Source organism: Struthio camelus, chromosome 3, assembly GCF_040807025.1.
Source record: "Struthio camelus isolate bStrCam1 chromosome 3, bStrCam1.hap1, whole genome shotgun sequence".
NCBI lineage: Eukaryota > Metazoa > Chordata > Aves > Struthioniformes > Struthionidae > Struthio > Struthio camelus.
This window is the reverse complement of record NC_090944.1, coordinates 32,521,804-32,547,842: the sequence shown is the minus strand read 5'-3', so window position 1 is coordinate 32,547,842 and position 26,039 is coordinate 32,521,804. Positions and strand designations below refer to the sequence as shown.

Below are 26,039 nucleotides of genomic sequence, written 5' to 3'. Positions count from 1 at the left end.
ACCTGGCTGCATGGATTGCTAATATACACATCTGTTGTTTTGTTTATATTAAAGCATATTACTCAAAAGTATTCATACTGAAAAATCTGATAACCACATCTTCATGTAGAAAACACTGACATTTGCCATAGAATGCTGACTGTCCTAGAAGTTTTATTGGTGATACAAAGACAGAATGGATGGAGAGTAACTTTTTACTGGAAGAAATTACCTTCTAAGGCTATAGAAGAAGTTGACTGACAGTAAAGTCTGCTTTGCTGCATCTTGTGCTGTTCCTATCTTGTGTCAATCAGAATAATCAGTCATTTAACAATATTTGTCCTGCGCCAAGATGTTTTGTTGCATTATTAGAAAGATGTCATATATAAAACTGGGATCCACAGCCTGCAACCATTTTTAACTCCTACATGCCTACATTGTTCCTTTGCTTTCAGACCAGAATATAACTATTCTGTTGAAGAGTGGCATAATTATTGTCCTTTGAAGAGAAAAGAGACATTCTCACTTTACCTAAGACTGTATAGATTAAAAGATTCACCAGAAGATGTGAGGCCTAAATTTTAGGTCTGTTTCAGTCTGAAATTATTTAGATTTTTTTTTTTTTTTCTGTATGCCTTTCTACCAAAGTAAAGACAGGCTATGATAAGGACAATCTTTGCTACTTCTATTTGAAGTGGAGAATTATGCAGTCGAGAGTATAAGCCTTAAGAATCAAACTCCATGAGAGTCCTGATCACTCAGGTATTATTGAAAAGATCTTTCCACCACACTTTTCTCATTAAAATTGGTGTTACCTTAGAGCTTGGCACATGCAGTATGTGCTAGAATTTTCTGTGAGCACATCTGTCTGCCATAGTGGGAAACAGAGATGGTAGATGAGGGCATCCCTAGTTTATGAGTCCATATTTTTCTTAGGAAAATTGTCTAGTAATCTAAGTTCAGCTAAAATGCTAGTGCTTCTGAGCATGCTATGTTTTTGTAGGGAAAAACTGTTCCACTCACGTGGTTTAAATCAAATCTGAACTGAAGCAGTTTATTGATTCATTAACAGAATATAACTGACAATCAGTGAGTTATACGTTCAGGATCAGTTTGAGCAATTCAGTAAATAAACTGCAATGCTAGAAACTTACAAAATGTTAATAAACACCTATGAATTTCTATAGTTCTTCCCCCCGCCCCATACACACACTCACACGGTTAGTTATGTGCACATCTTCCCCTCACTGGACATAAGGGTTACAAGCACTCGCCTCCTTTTTCTTGAACTGAGGGTTCCTCTACTTGCATTCACCTCCTGAAGAGGATGGAGGTGTTCTAACTTCAAATGCATCCATACTGCTCTCTACGACTCATTCATCCACACATTGGTGAGAAATCCCCCAACAAGGTCAAATACACACTGAGGTATGGGTTCCTCTATGTCGCACTCCATACTGTTATTCCACTAGCTGGCTGCAGGCTGCTCTGCCCAGCAGCCTTGAAATGAGTCAGCTGAGTTTGCTAGTTGGATGAAAAGCTAATCATTTGGGGCAGCAGCAGACGGGCTACAGTTTTTAGCAGTAACCTGTGAATATGCTGGATTAGCTGTGATATAAAACCACACTTCTCATTTTGTTAGAGGAAAGCAGCTGAATTTTATCTAGAGGAAATTTAAGCAAAGTGTTTCTGTGTTTTATGTATTTAAGCTTCACATAACTCAAAAGCTTCAACGTTTCAGGTACGTTGCGTCCGTGAGAATATCACTGGTTTTAACACAGACGTTTTATTGAAGAGTTTTCTCTTCTTTGAATTATATTGTGATCTTCTTACTTATCTGAGGATATTTTTACCCCAAAATAATAAAAAAAGAGACAAAGTTGACAGTTTTTTTAATTGTTGTTGTTATTATTATGCCTATTATTATACTTATTATATGTTTACTATTAGCCTTTGGTCAGAATGAGTGCCATGATCCAGGCATTCCCATAAATGGGAGACGTTTTGGAGACAGATTTCTTCTGGGAAGTTCTGTTTCTTTTCATTGTGATGATGGCTTTGTGAAGACCCAAGGCTCTGAATCCATAACGTGCATTATGCAAGATGGAAATGTAGTATGGAGCAGTGCTGTCCCACGTTGTGAAGGTATGGGCTCAATATTTACTTTGCAGCTACTTTTTGCATAATGAAACTATTTAAATTCAGCTTACTTTTCACATTTTGCACATAAATAAGGCTGCCTCAGCTGAAGTTATTCATTTGTCTTATTTTAACACTCTTCCAGTCAAATGAGAAGAGCAATAATACAAACTAGATAGCTTACTTTTATATTCTTGAAATAAATTAGCATCATGAAAGTCTGGTTGCTGCTCTTTTCAAATTCTGATTGTCACCATCATTACTTGCTTGTGAATTATAGCTGTTATAACAGTTTTGGTTGTAGCATACTGGAGAATAAATACAATTACCTTCCACATAGAAAAGTGAGGTAAGTTTCTATTTAAATGTCTTTTTAAAAAAATTTGCTTTTAATTTTCTTAAAACAAAGATATACGTGAAGTTGTGTAACATATTAACCTTCAGTATATTTTTAGAGATATTTTTAAAGTTGATTATATTCCCAAAAATATTTAATTCAGAAATTCCGAATGTATTTTTCTGTTCTTGTCTAGGGGAGTAAACAGACTAAGATGAGCTGTTTTCAGATTATGTCTTTCTGTAGTGTGAAACAGAGTGAGGAAAAAAAGTAAAAAAAAATAGCCTGATTTCATGATGCTTAGAGTGAGGGTACTCCACAGGTCACAGGCAAGAAGTGTGAATAGATTTATTAAATGGGTAGTGTGTTTCTGTTGAAAGTAATGCTCAGAACATTGTGTATCTTCTGTAAACAGTAGATATATCAGGCACTCACTGAAATCCTACATTTCTGCAGAAACAAATCCAAACCCTCTAAGTGGTATAAATCTCACATCTGCATTAATTTCAGCGTCATTGCCACCACTTAAGTGTCTGGATCTTACTGTTTTTATGATATTTGTCATTTTAGCAATTTGGCAACTCAGTTCTCATAAGTCTGTGCATTTCTAAGAAAATTTAGAGATACTGAAAAAAATCTGCTAGAAATCTGATCATATGTGGTATATGTGAACTTAAGTATTATGCTAGCAGGATTTCTTCTCCTAATTAGGTCATGTAATGAGTCACTCAGAGGAGCAGGTTTTTTTGCCTGGAGCAAAACCGGCCCACTCCAAACCAGGGAATAGGGAGATATTCTTAATCAAGGGCTATTTTCTCATTTTTGAACTCTATGCACATAACTAATACAGTATTCAGTGCAATCTTTGTATAATTTTATTAAACAGTTTCCACAGGGTCAGAGACAAAGGAGCCATGATGCGTGCTTAGAGATGGAAACTGATGGATGAAACAAATACTAAAATGGCTGAGAAAGTATATAACTACAGCTCAATTATCTTTTCTCTGAACTTTGTGGGGCATTTACCTAGTTTGTAATGAGGAAAGAATTAGAGTCTTTATTAGATTTTGTCTGTGGTTTCTTTCAGTTTTGAAGACTGTATAGTTTTCAAGTTGCAATCAAGATGTGCTCTTTTTGATGTGGATTCTCTTTTTTAATGTTATTAAAGGAGTTTTTGGGTTTAGATAACAGTATACGCCAAGCATCCTTGTTGGATAGTTTAGAGATAATTCAGTTTCTTTCTACTTGTCAGAGATTTCTGTGCAACTAGTATGTTTCTTCTACCTTTTGGCTCTGTATACTTAACACTCTCTATAATAAATGATACCTGAAATGTAGGTAGCAAGTGATATGTTATAATCTGGTGATAATCAACAGTCTTGTGGTTGTTCTTGTGTTTAGTATGACCAAACTTAATTAAAAAACAACAAAAAAAAGTGGAATAAATTTCATTCTTCATCAGCTATAAACATGTAATCTAATAACCATTTTCCTGGCTGATCATTTTCCCCTGGAGATAGATTCATTGTGTGTGTTTCCTGTTTTTGGGTGGTGTTTTTTTTTTTTTTTTAAACCCTCTAAAATGTGGAAAAACTTCCCAGAGGTAAGTGAGGTATACTAGTACAAGTCTTGAGTGAAATCAAAATAACTGAGTTCAATATTTGTTAGAAACAGTGAATCAAAGCAAGAAACATTAATTTACTGCTCAAAAATTCATGTTACTATTAATTTCCATGTGGCATTACAGATTTGCCTGTCACTACTTAGAAAAACAGATGATAAATGACAAGATTCCATGCACTACAATATGGAATTTGCTGATAATGGTGCCACCAACTACTTAAGCATAATGTGTAATGCTAAGATAATAATGATGCTAAGAAAAATTTACATGACCTTCAAAGTACTGTTGTAGACTGTTCCATAGCTTTTGATAGAATATAACACCCCAAAGCCCTGTGCTGTGTTTCTATATTTCTCAAAATTTCTTCAGTTCGATAGGCTGTTGTCTAACTAATTTCATCAGAAATCAGTGCGCTGAAGACAACCTTCTAGTGGCCCTTCTCTGATCCTACTCTGAAAAATCTTCCCTCTCTAGACTTGTTGCTTTCTAAGCCCTGGGGCAATACTTTTTGCCCTTTTAGAAAAGAGGATCAGGTTACAGAACATATAAACAAACTGGACATAAGTCCATGGGACCTGATGGGATGCACCCATGAATGCTTAGGGCACTGACTGATATCATTGCAAGGCCACTCTTGATTATCTTTGAAAGGTCGTGGCTACTGGGAGAGGTTCCTGAGGACTGGAAGAAAGCAAATGCCACTCCTATCTTCAAGAAGAGCAAGAAGGAGGATCCAGGGAACAACAGGCCTCATTCCTCAATCCTTGGAAAGTCAGTGCAAATCATCGTGGAAAACATTCCCAAACACATAAAGTTTTCAAACATATGAAGGACATGGAGATGGTTCGGAACAGTCAGCATGGATTTTCGAAGGGGAAATCATGCCTGACCAACCTGATGTAACTGTCTTGATGGATGAGGGGAGAGCAGTGGATGTTATTTATCGGGATTTTAGTAAGATGTTTGACGCTATCTCCCATAAGATACTCTTTGACAGCCCCCTCCTCCCTGGTAACTCCCTCTTGATAAAATAGAGATAAATTACAGGCTAGATAAGCAGTCAGTGAGGTGAACTGAAAACCCACTGAACTCCTGGGCTCAGGGCTCAGAGGGTTATAATCAGTGACATAAGTCTAACTAGAGGCCAGTCACTGGTTGTGTCCCCCAGGGTTCAGTACTGGGGCCAGTACTCTTTAACCTCTTTATTAATGATCTGGATGATGGCACAAACAGAATGCACCCTCAGTAACTTGGCACACAAAACTGAGAGGAGTGGCTGATATACCAGATGGTTGTGCTGCTGTTCAAAGGGATCTTGACTGGCTGGAGAGATGGGGAAACAGAAACCTTAATGAATTTCAACAAAGAGAAATAACAAGTCCTGCCCTTGGGGAGGAATAATCCCTCACACAGGTACAAGCTGGAGGCTGACTGGCTGAAGAGCAGCTTTGCAAAAAAGGCCTTGAAGGGCCTGGTGGACAACATGAGCCAGTAGCGTGCCCAGTCTGCAAAGAAGGACAACAGCCTCCTGCGTTGCATTAGGAGGAGCAATGCTAGCAAGTCAAGAGATGGTCCTTTCCCTCTGCTTAGCACTGGTGAGGCCACATCAGGAGTGCTGTGTCCAGTTCTGGTCTTGTCAGTTCAAGAGAGACTTGGACATACTGAAGTGAGTCCAGCGAAAGGCCACAAAGGTAATTAGGAGACTGGAGCCTCTGCCATGCAAGGAGAGGCTGAGAGAGCTGGAATTGCTTAGCCTGGAGAATATGTGTATAAATACCTGAGGGGAGGCTGTTAAGAAGATGCAGGTGACCTCTTCTCAGTGGTGCCCAGTGAAAGGACGAGAGGCAATGGGCACAAACTGAAATACAAGAAATTCCATTTAAGAACAAACTTTTTTATTATGAGGATGGTCAAACACTAGAACATTGCCCAGAGAGGTTGTGGAGTCTTCATCCTTAGAGGTATTCAAAACCTGACGACACAGTCCAGGGCAACGTGCTGTAGCTGACCCCGCTTTGAGCAGCGGCTTGGACTAAATGTTGGTATTGGAAGAGTTTGTCCCTCCCAACTTCAGCTATCGTAAAATTCTGTGATTCTGTGGGATTTTTGCAAGAATCAGTTCTACTGAATTCAATCATTACTCAATAAAGTATTAGATGGTATAGTAAAATAAAAACTTTGAGCTGTAAAAATTACTTGGAACAAATTTATCTGCTATTTCCACATAAAAGTATAATCTTACAAAAAGGAAAAAAATGATGCTGTATTGATATTAACGAAGTAAACTGGTCTTCAACAGAAAGAGGGCTGGCAGAATAAGTCCCATGGTGTATGTATTAAGATATATAGAGAGTAATAAGCTATGATGAGACATGATACTATTAATTAATTATGAGGCTGAGCAAAACAAAAAGCTCATAACGTAACAGAATATATAAATATTTTTGTCATACATTGTACTTACTTTTTTGTTTTTTAATTTGATTTTTTTAGAGTTCTTTTAATATATTTTATTGTATTATGTGTATGTAATACTGTATGTGAGACAAGAGTACATGCCTTTGCCTTCCAGCACCATGTGGTGGACATCTGACCGCATCGAGTGGTGTTATCTTGCCACCAGGGTGGCCAGGATATTACAAAGATTCACTAAATTGTGAATGGGTCATCGAAGCAAGACCAGGACATTCCATTAAGATCACATTTGACAGGTGAGAATCATAAAGTCAAACAACAGGTAATGACTGACCACGTGCATTTATTTTAATATTGAAGAAGAAAAATATTCTTTAAGAACCTAAACTAGAAAAAAATGATTGCCATATGGTGCCATGCTACTTCTGTCCTTCCAGTACCATTCCACAAGGAGAAAACTGAAAGTTAAAAATGTATTTACATTGTCTTTATTTACTCTTAAAAGATATACTTTTTTTATTTACTCTTAAAAGATATACTTTAAATGTGAACATTTTAGTTCATCAGTAGGGATATCTTGTGGACTTTTGATTGCTTTTCATATTCACGTATGATTATATTTTGTCCCTGATGATGGTCAGGTATTACTATCACTTAGTATAATTTTTCCAGGGAAAAAAGAAATTGTGCAAAAAGTTCTGAGCCTTACATGATGGATACATAACCTTTTCCCATTCAGATTTTTTTCTAACATTTGAGCATCATGCATCATGCATTAATTCAGTGTATACTAGCACTCTGTATGCTAGCAGAGGGGATATCAGCATTTCATTTATTTGGAAACTGCAACTTTTGCCATGTGTGCTGACAGAGGTTAAAATAAAGGAAAAAGATGTGCAGACGTCAGAGTATCGTTAAAGGTAGAGGCTGAAACTTCTTTTTAAAATATTATCTAATTAAAATAATCATCCCAATTTATCTTGCAAAAAAAGTCATTCCAGTGTGGACCTAAACTGGACCTATTGGAACACACTCAGATTATGTCACTATCTAATGTGCAGTTTTGTTTTGTTTTTTTTTTTTTTTTTTCAGAAGAGTATTCTATATGTGAAGGGGAATCATTTTCAGCCTATTCTTGCTCTGGTATGGAATCAGCAAAGTACAATTAGGGATCAAAAATGCAAACTGCAGCATGTTTCACCGCTTTGTAGCTTGAAGTCATTAAGACCTCAACTAGTTCTTTTGTCTAACCATAAAAGAACCTATCAAAGTTGTGAAATTTTTACTAAAGAAAGAAAAAATACTTAAGAAAACAAAATCTTTTAAAAAAGCACTTTTTGGGTCTTTGCAGAATATGTAAAAAGTCTTCTAAAATAGTCTTCTAGTCTTGACATATGGAAAAAAAAATCATTTTCAGGGCTCAAATCCGGTATTTGATCTGTGTAAGAGTATCACACTAGATGCTCCTTTTACAATAATGATGCAGAGGGATGAGAGAGAGATCACAGGCTGCAGCCATGTACCATCAGTGCCATCACCCAAAGGGAGGCAATAGCCTGTGTGTAGTTTCACCTTCGTATTGAGAGTAACAGTGTGGAGCGAAATAATTCAGTATCACAAGCCTTGTGTTTGAGAGCAGAGATTATCTTATGTGTTTGAGAGCAGAGATTGAAAGGAAGGCAGATGAATGGAGAGAAGAACAGAAAAATGTAAAAGTGGCTGTATAGGGTCAAAGCAAAGATCCATCTTGCTCAAGACTGTGTTACTGCTGTGGTCCTGAAGGGACAAAAATGCGGACTCCTATGGAAGAGTGTGAGAACAGTATAAGCATATGTAATATCTCCCCTAAATCTCTCTCAGGTTAGCACTATTAAAGGTGCTTTTTATATGTTTAGCAACCTTCATTTCTGCTTGCACCCATGTTGACTTAACATTGACAGGATTCTTTCTGGAGAACTCGTTAGAATATCTGTCTCAAACTGAAGTGCATTAATAGGGGTGGTGGAATATGCAGACAAGAAGAACAGAAATTCACCAGCATTAGACAGCATTTGCACAAGAGGAAGGAAGACAAAAGTGAGATGGCTGATCAACTGAGTGCTATGTATAAATGTTCCTTTAAAACTATCCTGGTACTTGTGCATGACAGGGACCAAATATTATATTACTTTTAAAAATCTCTCATGGAGATCCAAGGAACTGCATATAGGATGCCCACTGTGAAAACTATAACAAAGAGTAGCACTAGTGGAAACATCAATAAAGACGATACACTGAAAAAAGTGTCAATACAGCATTTGAAAGAGAAATCCTATATCAAAAGCCTATTGAAATTCTTTGATGGTGTCAGCATAGATACATTTGATATAGTTTGCCTAGGTTTTCAAAATCCATGTTTTCTGATGGCTTCCCCTACCCCACCTTGCTTTTAAAAAGCTAAGCATCATTTTAATACAGGGAAGGACCTTGTGTGAATAAAAACCTTATGAACAGAGAGTGAAAGTCCCACAGTGAAATCTGAGGTGTTCCACAGCGATCTATTTGCTCCCCACTGCTCAGCATGTTCAGGTATGATCTTAAGAGAACAGGGCTGATAATATCAAGTTATTCAGGGTGTTAAAAACAAGGGATAACTGAAGAATTTTTGAAGAATCTTATGGGATTGAAAGACTAGGAAATAAAATTGCATGTAGGTCAAGTAAATGCAAAGTGAAACATAGAAGAAAAAGAATCCCATCCTCCTATATAAAATGAAGGGCTTTGACCTTACAGTGGCCACTGAACTGTTAAAGTTCTAGTCAACCTTTGTCAAGAAATATGAATGAAAACTTCTAATATATTCATAGGTTTGTGGACATGATTAGAGGACTGTAAAGTACTTTAGGGAAAAGATTAATGTAGCTTGTCTGCTTAGTTTATCATATCCCTTTTTCAGTCCTGTTTTGCTTTCTTATTATACATGCATTAAAGTTAGGAAGGAGCAGAGAGAATGACAAACACCAGGGAAGGGAAGGAACTATTTAAACAGTTCTCTCATAAAATTATCATATTACCTCTTACAACTATTAAGGTTGTTTGTTTTCATTGCATTTGGCAGGAACTTCCAGAATTTCAGGCACTGATGACTTTTTTTTCTGCATTATGACCTTGATGTATTCATTCTAAGCTTACACTTGCTTGCGAGCTTTGCCCTTTTTGTTTAAAATTAATCATCAGAGACCTGAGGTTCTCGAATGTTTATATGTAGTGAAACGTATGGAAAGCAAACAGCCATATTAGTTCTAAGACTGAGCATTTTAATTTTATAAAGGAAAAAGGGTTGCCAGTAGTTGCAGATTTTTTGACTCTATGACCTTATTAGTGTGACCACTATATTTCTAAGGATATTAATGGGGAAGATAGCTAGGATCCTATGCCATGTGATCCGGTTTAATCACTGCAGTTACTGAGCTTTAAACAGGCAGATGCACACACATACTCATTTAACAGAATTCTAGTGCTATGTATACAAATAGAATCATAATGAAATCAAACAATGTTGGGTTTACCCTGGTACAGAGATAAGAAGTGTGATCCAGAATGATTGTGAAAGTACAGCAGAAAGTATAAAGTTTGTTTACACTTTGAAGGAATGTCCCTTAGATTTCTCATTTCTCAAATGTTTAATAATTCGTTATTGTCGTTAATAACAAGAACATAATTTCTTTTCCCCACTAAATATATCCCATATTGAAAAGACAGCTAAAGGACATTCATTTTGAAAAAATGTTGTATTTCACAGACACAATTTTTTTTAATCTCAGAAGATGAACTAATCAGCCCTACGGGAAGAGAACAGAAAATCTCAGAGCATAAACATTTTTCATACTTGCTCTGAAAGATTAAAATCTTATGAAAATAAGAATATTGTGTATGCAGGCAAATGTGTTCAGATCAGCGTGGCTGTCTGTGTTACAGCAGAAACTTTTCTGACAGGAAAATTGATATGCAAGCTTTAGATCCTGCAGTTCACAAGAATATCTGATACAACCACAAACTGTCTTGAAAAAAATTTCATGTGAAAAATGCCAATCAAAGTTTCATCTACAGAAAGGAGATTTGAGCTGTTTCTTTTAAGAGTAACTAGCAGCGGATGACTACACACACAGGCATACTTTATAAAATGGAGAAGTGTAATGTAGTTGAGTGATTGACACAGATACATGGATTCTGCTGTTGCCTGTGAAGTTATTAGTTCTTATAAATCAACTATCTCCTCAGTCACTTCCTCCTTTTCTATTCTTTTCTATATTAAAAGTTTCTTCAGTATGTTTAGAGAAGCTAACAGGATTCTGCTTATCATTACTGTATACAAATTTCAAAATGAGGACTTGATATCAGTTTAGTATTTTTGCATAATTTTACTTCATAGGACCAAATTAATTATGTAATAATAAAGTAGTGAACTTTGTTAAAAAAAAATCTTTGAATAAAAAATTGAATGGTTGAGTGTGTAAAACAGATTTTGTCAAATACCAAATATGAAATAATGAAATTATTGAAATGAAATCCAGAAATATTATGGGTAAAGATATTCCTAGGATGTCCAACTACTATGTAGCCTAAGAGTGAGATACTTCTAGGATCTTCCTAATGCAGTACCCTTTGAGATGATTTACAGTTTTCTACTTGGATGTATCTTGAGTGTTTTTTTGAAATTCAGTCAGATCATTGACCTGAAGTATATTACACCCCTTATAAATTTTAAATGACACCAGACAAAATAAAACAATCAAAAAGACACATAGAACCTTCCTTTCGTTGTTGTTCTAAGTAATACTCTGGTATATCTTTAGAAATTATGATCTTTACATATATGATATTCTTGATCAGGTGCACATGGATTGGATTCCTAGTTAAAAAAAATAGCACCATTTCTCTGCTTACTCACTGACTTATGTATTTTTTTTTTCAGATTTCAGACTGAAGTTAATTATGATACATTGGAGGTCAGAGATGGGCCAGCTAACTCATCACCGTTAATTGGAGAATACCATGGAACACAAGCACCCCAGTTCCTTATCAGTACTGGCAATTACATGTATCTGCTCTTCACTACAGACAACAGTCGTTCCAGTGTTGGCTTCCTAATTCATTATGAGAGTAAGTCTGATATTTCTTTGATAGTTTTTTTTTAGTTTTGGAAATAACATTCAATTTGAAAATGAGCAAACAAATGTGAACAAATAAACTGCAGTAATTATATTTATCTAAGAGCAAATTAGGTTTACCTATACTGTGCTAACGGATAACTCTGAAACTATTAATTAATTTGGGGAATTTTTCTTCATGAGTTCTATATTATTTTGACTGCTTATAGACCCAGTTGTTTAGCCAAATGGAAAATAATTTCAGAAACTGACCTTTAGGGGTAAGGAGATGTTAGTTTCTCTCTCTCCCTTTTTCTCTCCCTCCCTCTTTTTCTGTGGTTGCAATAAACTTTTCCAATACATAATAATATCTCCTATGAACTTGAGAATCACTATGATGGCATGTTTTTTTCTTTTCAGAATTAGATATATAAAAATATGTCTATAAAATTGGCTGGTTACATTGGTCTGTATACGATTCACTTAAATATTGGCTAGAATGAGTGTATGTGCCTAAGCAAGTACTGTTATTTTCATCAGTAGTTCTGATCTTGTCTGGAAACTAAGTGGTTTGCAGTAAATTTAATTTCACATTGCAGCTGGAATGAATGTCCAAACTTCTGTTTCATAGCTATGACAAAATTTGGAGATTTTTCTGAATACTTCTAGCTTTGAATCAGACAATGGCTGAGGAATCAGGCTATAATATTATAAGCTGCAAGGCAGCTAGAACATGTAAAGGCATAGGTGGGTTTCTGCGTGAGTTACATGCAGATGCTGCTCAATTTCCTTTATTGTATTTGGTCTAAACGGTTGCTGTTATATTTTGTAAGATAGTCCTTAAATGAGTCTTGCTATATTTTAAACCTGGTATCAGGTAGATGTCATCTGTTCTATTAAAAATGAAAAAAAAAATAGTAATAAAATGTCCATCCTACTTGTTATTATAAAAAAGGAGGGTCTAACTATGATTTAGAATCATATTCTTATAGTCTCTAACTTTGTTGAAAATTTTAATATCTTGCACATACATGACACTAGTTTTCCAGTGCTATTTCTCAAAGTAGTCAGATAAGAATGGTGGAGTGAAATATGATTAATGCACTTTAAACCTTGAAATTAAGTTAGATCTTTAATAAATGAAAATGACAAAAGGCTAATGAATCATCTTTATAATTCCCATATGCAAAATGAAGACATTTATTATGCTTATTTATATAAAAAGCTAATATATTTCCAATTTTAAAAGTCATAACAAAAACTATAATTTTTGTTTCACAGGCTCTTTCTGTGCCAACTGACTCCCTACATAAAGCATCTTGTTCTTTCTGTAAAAGTGATATTTAAAATGAATACTGTTATCCTTTTTTTTTGCTAAGAAATGAATAAGAAAATGAAATTAAATTTAAAAATGAATAATTCATTTTCAGTGCTGAGTTTTAGAAATTAGTTTGTTTAATTTTTATTGAGTTTTATTTTCTGTTAAATAGTTACCTGGCATTTGAATTTCAATAGCTGTTAACAAAAAACTTAACAGCGTTTCTTTGTTTTAAACTGTGACTGCTGTTTCTCTTATGCTTTTTTGTCATTGTGAGTGACATTCAGCAAGCAGATTACGACATTTAAATTTAAGTGTCTGCATAGCAGGTTCTAGAAGCACACATCTAAGATCCCATTTTGGGTAATGGAGATCTAGTTAATCAATAGAGTCTAGGGAACAATTCAGTTCATCCTCAAGTAGAATCCAGAGTCTGAATTCAATTGCTAAGCATGGGGGGGGGGGGTAGTGTTATTTTAAGTACATGAAACAAGTACATGTACCTGGTTGCCAAGTACTGCTCTAGAGAACTGTGAATCTTGCCTAAATCCTTTGCCATGTGTACCCCCCCCCCCCCGCCCCATGCAGATATCTTGGTTATAATAGGATAGCACTAGTCGAAGGCATAGAAACCTATGTTTGGATAGCTAGGTTTCTCTCCTACTGACTTTGCCAGATGAGTTGCTCCATCGTTTCCCCTGACTGTATTGATCAGATCTCGACTGACTATGAAAAGAACTTAAACACCAAACAATCTTGCGCTGAATGTCCTCACTGTAGAACAAAGTGTGATATAAACAGAGACCTGTCACCAAACCAAACATGTATGTCCGTATGCACAGTGTAAGCTGTGCAGAGGTAGCTTGCTGAACAATTCATACCTATGTCAGTGCTTTTGCTCCACAAGGTTTATTAAACTCAGTTATACCATCCGTGCTTGCCTGCATTGGTTTCTTTTCAAACTAGGTCTCACAGAGCAAAAATTGTCTCCACATTGTGTTGAGTTGCACATATTTATGTATGTACATGTAATGCAAGTGAAATTTATCCCAGAGTCTCTACTGCTGTTAGTCACCGTCAGGAGCTCCTGAAGCATTTCTATAGCAGATATCAGGCACCTGTCCTTCATAGATCCTTGTCTGTTGTACTAACAAATGTGTGTGTGTCGGGGTAAGGTAGTTATAAAAACCAATAACAGGGAGGTACTAAGCAGATGAAAACAGTGGTTCCAAAGAACAAAACCAAGTGGAAAGACCCAGGGGAGGTGCTGCATAAGTCTGCTAGAAGGATGGGAGGCCAAAATTATTTTGTGAGGGCCTCAGTAGTGATTACCATAAAATTTACTTCTGTTAAAGATATCATAGCATATTTATATATTTTACATTTCTTCCACTTGTAGCAAAAAAGGCAGGCGATCTGAGTTCAAAAAAGTTTCTCTCTATTATTTTTGGAAATTCAAGTAACTATTCTATTCAGAAGTGTCTTAAAAATCTTCCAATAATAATTTTAAATGTGAAGATAAATTAAACCACTGAAGTGTAAAACAGAGGGATCTTAATCCTGCTTAAAGGAAAAAAACTCAGCATAACGTATACTGAGTTGCTACTAACACAGCAGTAACATTCTATTAAGCTAAAACAAGTCTACAATAAAATTTTAATAAAAATATGGCCCTTTAGCAGTACTTCAGATGTGAAGGTAATTTGTTAATTCTCTTCTAGCAATGTCTGTAATTCAGCTTTTTGGTGACCTTTTAAATGTAGCTAATGCAAGGAGTGTAGATCAACTATTATGCATCTATTAAGCAAAAAAAAAAAAAGTCTATAATATTTTTTAAGTAAAGCTGCTCTTAAAAGATTCAATATTATCAAGAACAATTCGTCTATATACTTTTGACCACTATGCCTCATCCATAAGTTATATCTCCTTTATCTCTCAACTTCCTTGGTAATTTGTAATCTTTAGTTTTTTGCAGGTCCTCATTTTATGAAGTAGATTCTTTAATCTTAGCTCTTTTTTTAGATGAAAAAGATGCAAATAAGGTAGTCATCTTTCATTAAGATATTTCTGAGATTTATCTTTCCTTAGGACAAGAAAACACAATCAATTTTAAAGATAAATGAGCAATTATTTGTTAAATCCAGATACTTTATTTAAAAGTCTGTGGTTATTTATAGGTTGTCATCCCTTTCTGAAATAAAGTTTATCTGAAACATAAAATAGAGATAATATTTTCATTATACTTGGAGACATTAACCATCCCATATTACCATGTAAATCAATATATATTTGATAACCATTATATTCCCTTAAGTAATAAGGGAAAATTGCTCTAAACTCAAGCATAGTCCGTAAAGGTTCTTGTAGTATTCACAGTTTATGTAGGATAAAAAACCCCTAAAGATAAACAAATTTTGATACTAAGTGCACATAGCTGTGGCTAATCTTTGTAAAACCTTTCATTTTAGGTAATTTAAAAAAATCTAGCAAAATTAATGTTGTGGCTTTCTGTAAATGAAGTGTTATTGAGAATAAAAAGTATAAAGCTAATCTTTTATTGACAGTTAACAAGACTGTGTTTGATTAAGTTTGCTTTGAAAAATAACTTTCTGATGCACAAACGGGAAATCTTTATGGACTTGACAAAGTGCTGAGATCATTCAGACAGCTCAGAATCAGTTCTAGCAATCATGGCATAGAAACAAAGTGCTTGCTTATATTTTTTCACCTGAAGAAAAAATAATATTTGTGGATAGTCTGAATATGAAGAAAGGATTCATTAAATTTACTATGGCATGACATACTCAATTGAACAAGTTACTGGAATGTGAGAATGGAAGAAGTTTTTGTTTCAGCAGTTGATTTTACTCTGACTAGTAAGACCCTAAATAAGAAAGGCAATTTTTCTGAAAGTATTCATGAAATAATAGAGTTTAAGATTCTTAAGAGATGAAAAAATGAGGGCAACACAGTTGTGATAATGTCAATGGTTTTCAGAAATCTAAAGTTCACTAAACTTGGGGAATTGGTAGGTAGATGTCCTCTGCAAGCAATTCTGAAAGGTATTAATAAAAGAGGTAATATTAAGGCCTAGTAGCAAACTGTAATTTTTAGAGAGAAAGCAAAAGTATTATGCACCACTATAGCTATTTAAAAATCCTTTTTAATAATGTGGAAATATGTCTGTAAATACATAAACAGTAAGAGAAGAAGAAAATGAAAATCATTACTTAATTAAAATGTGAGCAAATGTCAGCTGACACAGGGAAGGCTAAATGTTCTGTTGCTGTTTTGAAACATTAACAGCAAAGGGTAATTGTGACCATATTCTTAACACAGTTAAATAAACATTAACAAGGTAAGAATGTAGCATATGGAAAGAGGAGATTAGACAGTGCTTAGATAATTAAATATATTTTATTCATCAAGCACTGAAGAAATTCACTGTTCAGTATTTGCAAAGAAAGCAGAAGCACCACTGAGAATTATATTTGGAAACTCAGAACTGTAGGGAAGTTCCAAATGATTGCAGAAGGGCAAACTTCTTTCAAAAAAAGGGAAGGAAAAAAAAGATGAGGAACAATAGGATTAAGGCTATCAGTTTCATCTTAACTATTGTAAAGATACTATTTTCAAGCTGATAAATAAGGTGATAAATAACAACTGATTTATATTTGATAAGAACAGGTCATGTCAAAACAATTTGATTTCTGTCTTGACGGGATACTAGTCTTGTAGATGTGGTAAGGGAAAGGGAAGGAAAAATCTCTATATTGACTTTTGTAAGGCTTTTGGCAGTCTAACAGAAGAACTAAAGACATTTGATTTACATGAAATTATTCCAAAAATTTTGAAAACTCTTATGCAAAAAGTGGCCATCTATCCCCACTTGATTGACTAACTTCAAATTTGTAGGGATCCTTCAGTGATCTGGATTGGATCCAATACTATCTAATATTTTTATTAGCAATTTTCATGATAATATAATTAATATAGTTAGAAATGCTGAGGATGTTTCCAACCTGCAATTACTGCAAGCACAAGGGGTTAATGTTCAAAATAAGCTAGATGAACTGAAGAATTCGTCTGAAATTAAAAAACTGAAGTTCTGTAAAAAAAAACATGCCAAACATAAAAGGGGAAGTAGAAATGATATTCACAAATATAAGACAGAATACAGTAGAAAAGGATATAGTGTTTACATAGAACATAAAGAGTACACAGGAAATGTAATAGTGGTGTAAAAAGTCAAATCTACTGGCTGTTGTAGTGGATCACCAAACAGAGAGAGAAAAAAAAATACAGTAAAGGCATATTTTATTAACAGAGCTGTTTTATATAAGACTCAGGAAATAATTATCCCACTTCATGTGATGACCCTAGAGATAATATTGTGTGCACTTTGGGACTTTATTTAGAATATTTAGGAGGATGCTAACATGGAGACACATCTGGAGCCACTGATGGATCTATTTTTTTTAGTCTTTTAAAGGAGTGACTTGGCAGGCAGGAAGGGAATGATAGCACTATTAGGAGTCTAGTAGTTAAGAATTGCAACTGGCACTGGAGTTCAGCCTAGAACTCTATTAAAAAAGGTATGCTGCCTGTTAGCAGTGAGCAGTATGTAGGTGGCGTGTTACTACTGCCTGTCTTAAATAACTGCTTTACCACATGTTAACAAATTAGGATGTATCAGAATACTCTCCTATATGTGGCAAACATTCTGTTAGTTGAAAATACCCTCCCTACATCCTTTAGATGAAGAGTTTTTTGAGTGCTGTGTGGAGGAAGAGTGAAAAAACATCTTGTAATAGCATAAGCGTAATCTTCCCTTTCCTGTTCTACCCACCTCTTTGACTGCTTTCACTCTTTTCCACTTTTCTCCCTTCCTTCCTGTTTCTAACCATCCTTGCTATCCCTTATCTTGAAAACACCACTATTACAAGTCTGTCACACAGCGTATTTCAAATCGGTGAACTGTATCACAGTTTTTAGTGCTCTAAGAACACTTTGTTTTAGTAATAGCTTTGTGATACCAGACAATTCAAATGCAATCACTTACCACTTACCACAAGAAGAACACTGACTAGGAGTATATTTGCAGCCTTGCACTTCTGTGACGCTAATTCACCCTTGGCAGATTACAGGGAAATACTTACCATCTGAGCGGGTCCAGTGAGCTAGAGGTGCTTGAACTTTCGCTCCGTTCTTTCAGTCATTCATACAGTTTAATTTTTAGCCCAACTCCATGTTTGGTTTTGACCCATGCTAATAAAATACTCACAGTACCTGGGCATAGCTCTAGGAATAAATTTGGCAGGAGACCATACTCGACAGCCAGCATGGACAAGTCCATACTGCTTTGAGGGGGACAAGATTTTAGCCATATGAATGCTGAGTCATGCATTGGAATTGGTGCCAGAGAGCGGGGACTCTCCTAATTTAATTGTGTGACCTCTGGTTCTGTAGGCTTGGAATGATTTATGAGAGCAAGCACCTGTTCTGTTTCTCCAAAAAATTACTTCCCCTTGTTAGATTAAGCCTACCTAGATGGCAGGATATACTGGTTCAACTCTTTTAGTAGGGAATAGTCATCTCTCACCTTTCAAGAAATTATTTTTGCGATCTGTTTATCGACGTTTTGGCTAAATCTATACTGATGACAAGGAATAGCGCTCTAGCTTCCAGCTGAAACGCTTGTGTTGTCCAGAAAATTTCTTGTATTCACTGAGTGATATAGCAACTGCCAGATAGCTAGCACAGATGAGTAACGTAGTGGTTATGGCCCTCAGCCAGGCCTTGGTTCCAGTTCCTCTTAACAGACTTATTTTATTCATTCATTTTATGTAACATTTATATCATATGAGCATTCTTTAAAATTTAGTCTTAACACATTTTAATATTCCATTTTTCCAATGATTTTGACCCTTTGATCTGTGAAAGGGGAACTATAGATGTGTAATATGTATGGGTATATAGAACTGTGATAGTGAGTATATAGAAACTGTGCAGCTGTTACATGCTCCATGCATTATAGCGACACTTTCCTTTTTCCTCTTTAAAGAATCTAATGAGATCTAATAATTAAACTAGTTTCTAAAAGTCACTTCTAAATATTTGCAAAATCTACATTTGTGACCGCGAGGTGGGAAAGAGAGGGTCGGATACCAGCACAGAGAGACAGGTTTTCCTCTGAACATGCTCAGCTTCTTGTAGATGAAGGAACAATATCCCCATCCACAGAAGATGTTTCATCAAACTCAGTCACTGTCTCTTCCAGGCACATGATACAGTAACAAAAAATAAATGAAAGGAATGCCTTTCATCACACTGGAGAAACTCTATTTGTTTCTCTTTTGTCTATCGATTATGACTCATAAATGATGAAATTCCGTTATCACCTGCTATCACTATAAGCATAATGGATAGTGCTCACTTAATAAGCTTGTATTTGGGGTTTAGTTTTGTTGTTGTTGTTCAACATATAGCTCCAGGTTTATTTACTACACACTATTCCATCTCTGCTATAAAGCATAATTATTAAAGACTGCTTCTGTCAGGTAAGAGTTACACAACAATTATATAAGCTGTGTTCATTTTCTGTCTATTTCTGATGTATAGGATTTTGTCTGTAGGATTTAAAAAGTGGTTTCTGAGTTCATCGATTTTACATTTTTGGCATTGTGCTTTCTTACAGAGTCAAATAACTGTTACTATGACAGAGAAAAATTGACTCCTCCCAAAGTATCCGAAATATAATAGATAAATTGTAATAATTGAATGTGATTTATATGCTAGTAAGAGAAAATATTATGTAGTAATACTCTGAACCTTAATAACTTCCTATAGTTGTAGATGTTCAGTGCTTATTTTGTCTTTTTCTTTCATTGTTTAATAAAAATACTTCAAAGCTTCAATCTTTTCTTACTTAATTTAGGCTCTTCCATTCTGTGAGACTGAAAATTGAAAAACTGTGCTCTGAGTCAGTGGCAATAGCTAGGCGAAATGCTTTATGTCCCACATAAGAGCTCAGGCAATATTAACAAGTATATTTTGGGGGATAGTTCTTCTTTCTGTCTTGCTTATTCATTTTATGTTTTATCTAGGATTTTTCTGTTTACTGCCTAAAAAAGAAAAGAAGAAACTAAAGAGAATGAAATCTGTGTATTTCAGGTGTTACTCTGGAATCAGATTCCTGCCTTGACCCAGGGATTCCAGTGAATGGCCATCGCCATGGTAACAACTTTAATATCCGCTCTACCGTAACTTTTAGCTGTGATCCAGGATATACACTGAGCGATGAAGAACCACTCATATGTGAAAGAAACCATCAGTGGAATCATGCATTACCGAGCTGTGATGGTAAGTGATGGTTCTTCAGATGGCAGCTTGAAAGTCCAAGAAAGTTAATCTTCTGTCTCCGAGAACGAATTAAGCTTATCATTGCTACTACCACCCTCCCGTTATACCAAGGTCCACACTTTTCAGAAATGGCTTTGCTATTAATAAAAGACATACTTCACGTTTCTCTATCAAGTACTGTAACAGTCAATGAAATGTAATTACAAGTACATACTCGCTAACAGAAGAATTAGAATTCTCTGAAGGTGCTGCTGTTCAGCTGTGAATGAAAACGGTGCCATGCAACTAATATCTTTAAACCAAACTAATAAACATAGCTTAAGTTTTAAACTTAGAATGCCAAACACCAAAATGATTACTTGGCACTAAAACAGTTCATTGTTTACCCATATAATTAATTTTCTTGGCATATTTTTAATTTGAAATTGATTGTTTTGAAATCCTGGATAGTTTTTGAATTAAAAGAGAAAGAAAAAAGTGCAGCATTTGTTAATAATTCTATGAAGTCCAGTTAAAATGCACTTCAGGTGTGGGTCTCTTCTGCATGTGCTGCTTACGTGACCAAAGCAAAGCCACGCTCAAAAATTGCCATAGAATGCCTTTGCTAATTTCTGCTCTACATGTGAATGTTCTAACACAGCTGAGAACTTTTACAGTAAATTCTAACTATGTTAGAACTAATTTTAAACAATTTTCAAGTATGGTTTTAGTAAGAATCAGTCACCTGCTTGGTTTTTAAGCTATATACCAGAATCTTGAGATGATGAAAAGCTGCAAGCCATATACTTGGCTTGAATTAAGTGAGAAGACAGGACACTCTGGAAGTAGTATAGAGGTGGAACTGCAACTATTCCCTGGCAGCTTGTTGTCTTTGAAAACCCCATTGGTCCATTTTCTCATGCAGTTGTGGATTTGGATTACCTTACAGATCACATGGTACTAAGAGCTGTGATACCTTGAAGGATTTCTGGGAGACATTATTTTAGGACAATTCAGAGCTCTCCTAAAGCATAAGATAGTATCTCTGTCTCATCACTACTAAAGAGGATGGGACATTTCTGCTTTTCTTATGGTTGTAAGAATCTAATAAGGCGGGTTTTTTTGTTTGTTTGTTTGTTTTTTTCTGCTAAGTCTTCCTTAAAGTGAGAGGAGTGGATACTTGCACCAATTCCTAGCATGGGCTAATCCTTACACTGGAGGATCTCAGTTTTCCCTCAGTGGAGGAGCAAAACTGATGCATTTTATATGGCCACTTTTATTTAAATAACAGTTCCGTGCCTTAACTAGATATGGGAAGGGGAGTGAACTTTGTAATTTTATAGTTCTACAGTTCAGTAGTTACAGAAAAAGCAAGAGGATCTCAAGTTGAGGAAAGATAAAATACTTTGAACTCTATTTTTATAGCTTCTAAAGTGTCAGATGACTGACATAGTCCAGAGGTGTTAACTGGAAAATGTGTATGCATGTATTTGTTCCTTTTGTCATTGCAGGAAGGCATATTTTTCTCTCTACAGTTGAGTGGAGCTGGGTTTATCTTTATTACTGGTAGAAAGAAATTACATGGGAAGGCTTAGAGCTTATTTTGGGGCATGTGCCATATGAAGCTATCTAGGGCTTTCATGAAAAGTTGCAATCAAGCTAATGTACAAGCAGTTCATTCACGCTGATTTTTTCAAATGCTGACCTATATTAGCAAAAACTTTTGTACTCATTTTATCATTGAATTTTTTAAAGTTATTTTCCTATGAAGTATAGAATCAACTTGATTTGTTCATGGAATGCTTATATAGTTGCTACAAAATACCTCTAATAGAAACTACAGAAAATAAGATCCAAATATCGCAAAGTATTTCAATTGGAATAGTCCAATATCCCTGAAAATCCTCCATTAGCAGCTTTCTATAGACTTCTTTCCAGAACTTCCTATTTTCACCCTCCTATTTGCTAAATGATTATCTTTTAAATCCTGTTTACCGTGATCAACTTTCTTCCTTGTTAAGATATAACTGCGTTCTATGGCAGTGATGAAAGAGCAATGTTTGAAAGCTAAGATCTAAGCCCAAATCAGCAAAGGCTCTGCTTTAGTAAGTTACTTATATTAGTGAATTTCTAATTTACTTTTTCAGGTCCAAGATTTCTGTTGATTACAGGGGAATGTCAAAGGCCAAAATTAGAGTTAGATTCAAAAAAGTATTGCGGTTTCTAACTCTGATTTAAGCTATTTTATTAAATCAATGCACTTACTCTCATTCAGGCTTCCAGTTTTCACTACAGGCTTCTGACCCTATGCACAAAACTTATAAGCTGCCAAAATATTATCGTATAACTAAAAGCTGTTAGTCACCACAAAGCAAACTAATCCACTGTTGAAATACACTCACCTTATAAGCATGACATGGAAAGCCAGAGGGATAAATATTTTAAATTGAATTTTGTGATAAATTTTGGACTGCATGTGCTTGGCCCAGTTGATGAACTTTGAAACAGAGTATCACCAATCTTCTGTAAAATGTAATTAAAAAAAAAGCAAAGCATTTTTTATAATCCTGTATTAATTTTATGAATTCTTCTTGCTTTTTCACTTTGCTACAATGGCTTGAGGAAGACTATTTTAGGGATCCTAAATTTTAATAGCATCCTATTCTTTTTCAGTTTACTTTATACTATAAATCGTGAGTGTATTTTTGTGTTAAAATGCCAATATTTAGTTCTTTTATTTGCATATGAATGCTATTGAAATACAGAAAGACACAATTGACTTTCACTCTTTGAAAGAGGGTCCTTATTTCCCAGCGCCATCACCCACTTTCAGCTGTATAGTAGAGAATTTCAAGGCCTTCTGAAGTAGGGCTTATAGGCATGTAACACACACATGCTCCATTTTATTTCTTCTTTTTCTTTCACCTATCCATTTGGGCCATATATATAACAAGTACAAAAATGACCAAACAAAACTTGCATAGTTTTAGGTCATCATTATTTAGGGAATATTTTCCATTTGCCATATTTAATGGTAATTGATATGATAAATATGATGAAAGACTGTGACTCAGATTTTTTGAATGTGACATTTAACTGAAGTTGATTTCAACCTCAATCTGACTGAAGTGGCATTATGCAGCCAACTTCAGACCTATTGATATTTTCAAAACTGCAACCTCAGAAATGAAATAAACAGAAGAAATCTCTTTGGGAAAAGCATGTTACTCTATTTCATGCCAATAAAGGAAGAAGAATAACTGTATACTGAAATGCAGTGGCCAAAGTTTCTTACAAATAATGTTCAGTGTTGAACAGTACACCGTTTCAGCGTCAAAATGATATAATCTCAATGTGGAGCATGAAAATAATTTTCTATGGAGAGCTAAATAAAGACAGATCATTTATATATTTTAATTTTAAATTTATAACTATGCAAATATATTATACATATTGAATATTTACTTTAAGAAATATTGCACAGTAAATATTTTTTCTTTCTCCTGTGATGTTAACAGAATAATAGGGATTCTAAATGAATATATACTACTGTTCAGTTAAGCCAAATCATTCATATCTTTACTGTATTTTTGGCAATGCATATTGCCACTCATGCTTATATGCAGAAATATATATGCAGACAAAAACAATCCAGAAATATTTTCTATCCTTTTTCTTATTTATAAATATACATAATATCTAAGTTAAAAAAGGCTTAGAAAAGCTGTTTAGTGTTTGACAAACACTTTAGTATAATGAGAATTGAAAACAGAGCTTTAAATATAATGCAAACATAGTATTGTGTGTGCATGTATATACACATACTATACACACACACATATATATATACACACACGTTTGCTCAACTACTGCAAGTTTATTGCACAGTTTCTCATATTTATTTGCTATTTAGTTAATAGCAAAGTTTACCCTTCTGTTTGAGGGAGAAAACTGGAAATATCTTAATGCTCTGTTGTTGCATTGTGAAGTATTTAGTTTGTTAAAATTTTAAAATAACATTAAAAGCTGGACAGTAACAGATATGAGAGAAAAGTACAACCATGCTGTGTTTGTAAGATCAGTGAGCAATTCAGCTGTATATAAAATGCAAATCTTTAATTAATATGTCATGCAAATTTGAGCAGCCTACTTTAGCAAATGCTGGTATGCATAAAATGTTTTTAGTGTAGTTCTTTTGTCTTTCAAAACACTCAGTTCCAAATAAATCTGAATCTCTGAAAGAGGAAAATACATTCTTTTTCCTCAATATCACAGAAGAAATCAAACTGAGCAAGCTTTTTCATTCTTTGAAGAAATTACATTTTCTTTCTTCAATATTATTGTTTATTACACATGGTCTGAAACACTTACCTCTTTAAGTATATAGTGCAAGAAACATAACTCTTAAGATGTTTGATTTCATAGTTAATTCACATGAAATAATTTTTATTTAATCTTACTTCTTAAACAGTAACACAATATGAATTATTATTTTCAATATTTTGGAACAAAGTTTTACTTCTTTTATTTTCTGCTAAGAGGAGGGGCTGCAGATGAAAAATGAACTCATTTTCATGGGCTAATTCAAGAATACACAAGCTGTTATCAAATGTGGATGTGATAGTTTCAGAAAAATTAACTCTGCTGATTTTATTACTTGACCATATTTTTAATCAAGGAGTAGTTCTAAAGGTTAACTGCAATTTTTTCAAAGAACAGGTCTTCCTGTATGACTTCTATTTGTTTTGTTTTTTTCCTGTTTTTCTCTCGTTAAGCTTTATGTGGTGGATACATTCATGGGAAAAGTGGAACTGTTCTTTCTCCAGGTTTTCCTGATTTTTATCCCAACTCCTTAAACTGTACTTGGACTATTGAAGTGTCACATGGCAAGGGTAAGAATCTGATATGAATTACATATGCATATATAATCTTTAAGTATAAAAACCTCAAACAAGCAGAAAAACACAGGAAAATGCCTTTTCCAGATAGAGTTAAAAAAAATGCTGTTATTTTCTAAAAAAAAAGTGTTAGTTTAATTTCCCCAAATACATGTCTTCAAAAGTTGTAATGTCTTTAGTTTGTGTTTATTTTGAAAAGAAAACATTATTTCAGCGGTGACCTGAGGAAACTTGTTTGGTTTAGTCCATCTCAGAAAAATGAGAAGAAAGTAGAAAAGCTAAAATATATGAAAATATTGTTACTTGTTAAACAGCACTAAAATATTTCGTGAAAACTAGCAAGGCCCTGTTGAAAGGTCTTCCCCACTGATAAATTTCAAGCAGCAAATTTGATTCGTGTGTTAGTAAACTTAAATTTCAAATACACATTTTCAGAAATTGTATATCTCTATGTATATACACTGTAGAGCAACATTTGGATACACGGTTAAGCTTGGCAGTTTAACCATTAGGGATATGTGTAAAAGAGCTATGAAAAAAGCCTAGAAAGTACTGGTGGAGTGTGTTTATACCACTGAATCAAATTATAATGAATATGTTCCATTTTTATTGCATATTGTAAGGAAAGTCTTTGTTATGCATGACATCAATCTGTGAAGTATACTTAATTTCAAACTGTCTGCTGTTGTTAAAACCTCATTATAGATAGGATATTTGTTTAAGGTGCATATGGCATTTAAAATGTAATATGTATAAAGAATATTGCCCCCAACACTAAATAGTTATTTTTGGAAGCTAACCGTGATGGAAAACAACTTATTCATCAGTGGATGGGAAATTGATAATTGAAAAGCAATCA

The 26,039-nt window shown here is 34.6% G+C and overlaps 1 protein-coding gene across 2 annotated transcripts in view; it reads left to right on the top strand.

Moving 5' to 3' along the window:
• Positions 1–26,039, top strand: part of CSMD1 (CUB and Sushi multiple domains 1) — a 1,260,625-nt gene that overhangs the window by 926,029 nt on the left and 308,557 nt on the right. For both annotated transcript variants that reach the window (XM_068937332.1, XM_068937331.1), the window contains exons 15-19: positions 1,930–2,124; positions 6,652–6,790; positions 11,449–11,636; positions 20,115–20,303; positions 25,058–25,174. In XM_068937332.1, the coding sequence (XP_068793433.1) occupies positions 1,930–2,124; positions 6,652–6,790; positions 11,449–11,636; positions 20,115–20,303; positions 25,058–25,174 (828 nt within the window). The remainder of the gene's footprint in view (positions 1–1,929; positions 2,125–6,651; positions 6,791–11,448; positions 11,637–20,114; positions 20,304–25,057; positions 25,175–26,039) is intronic.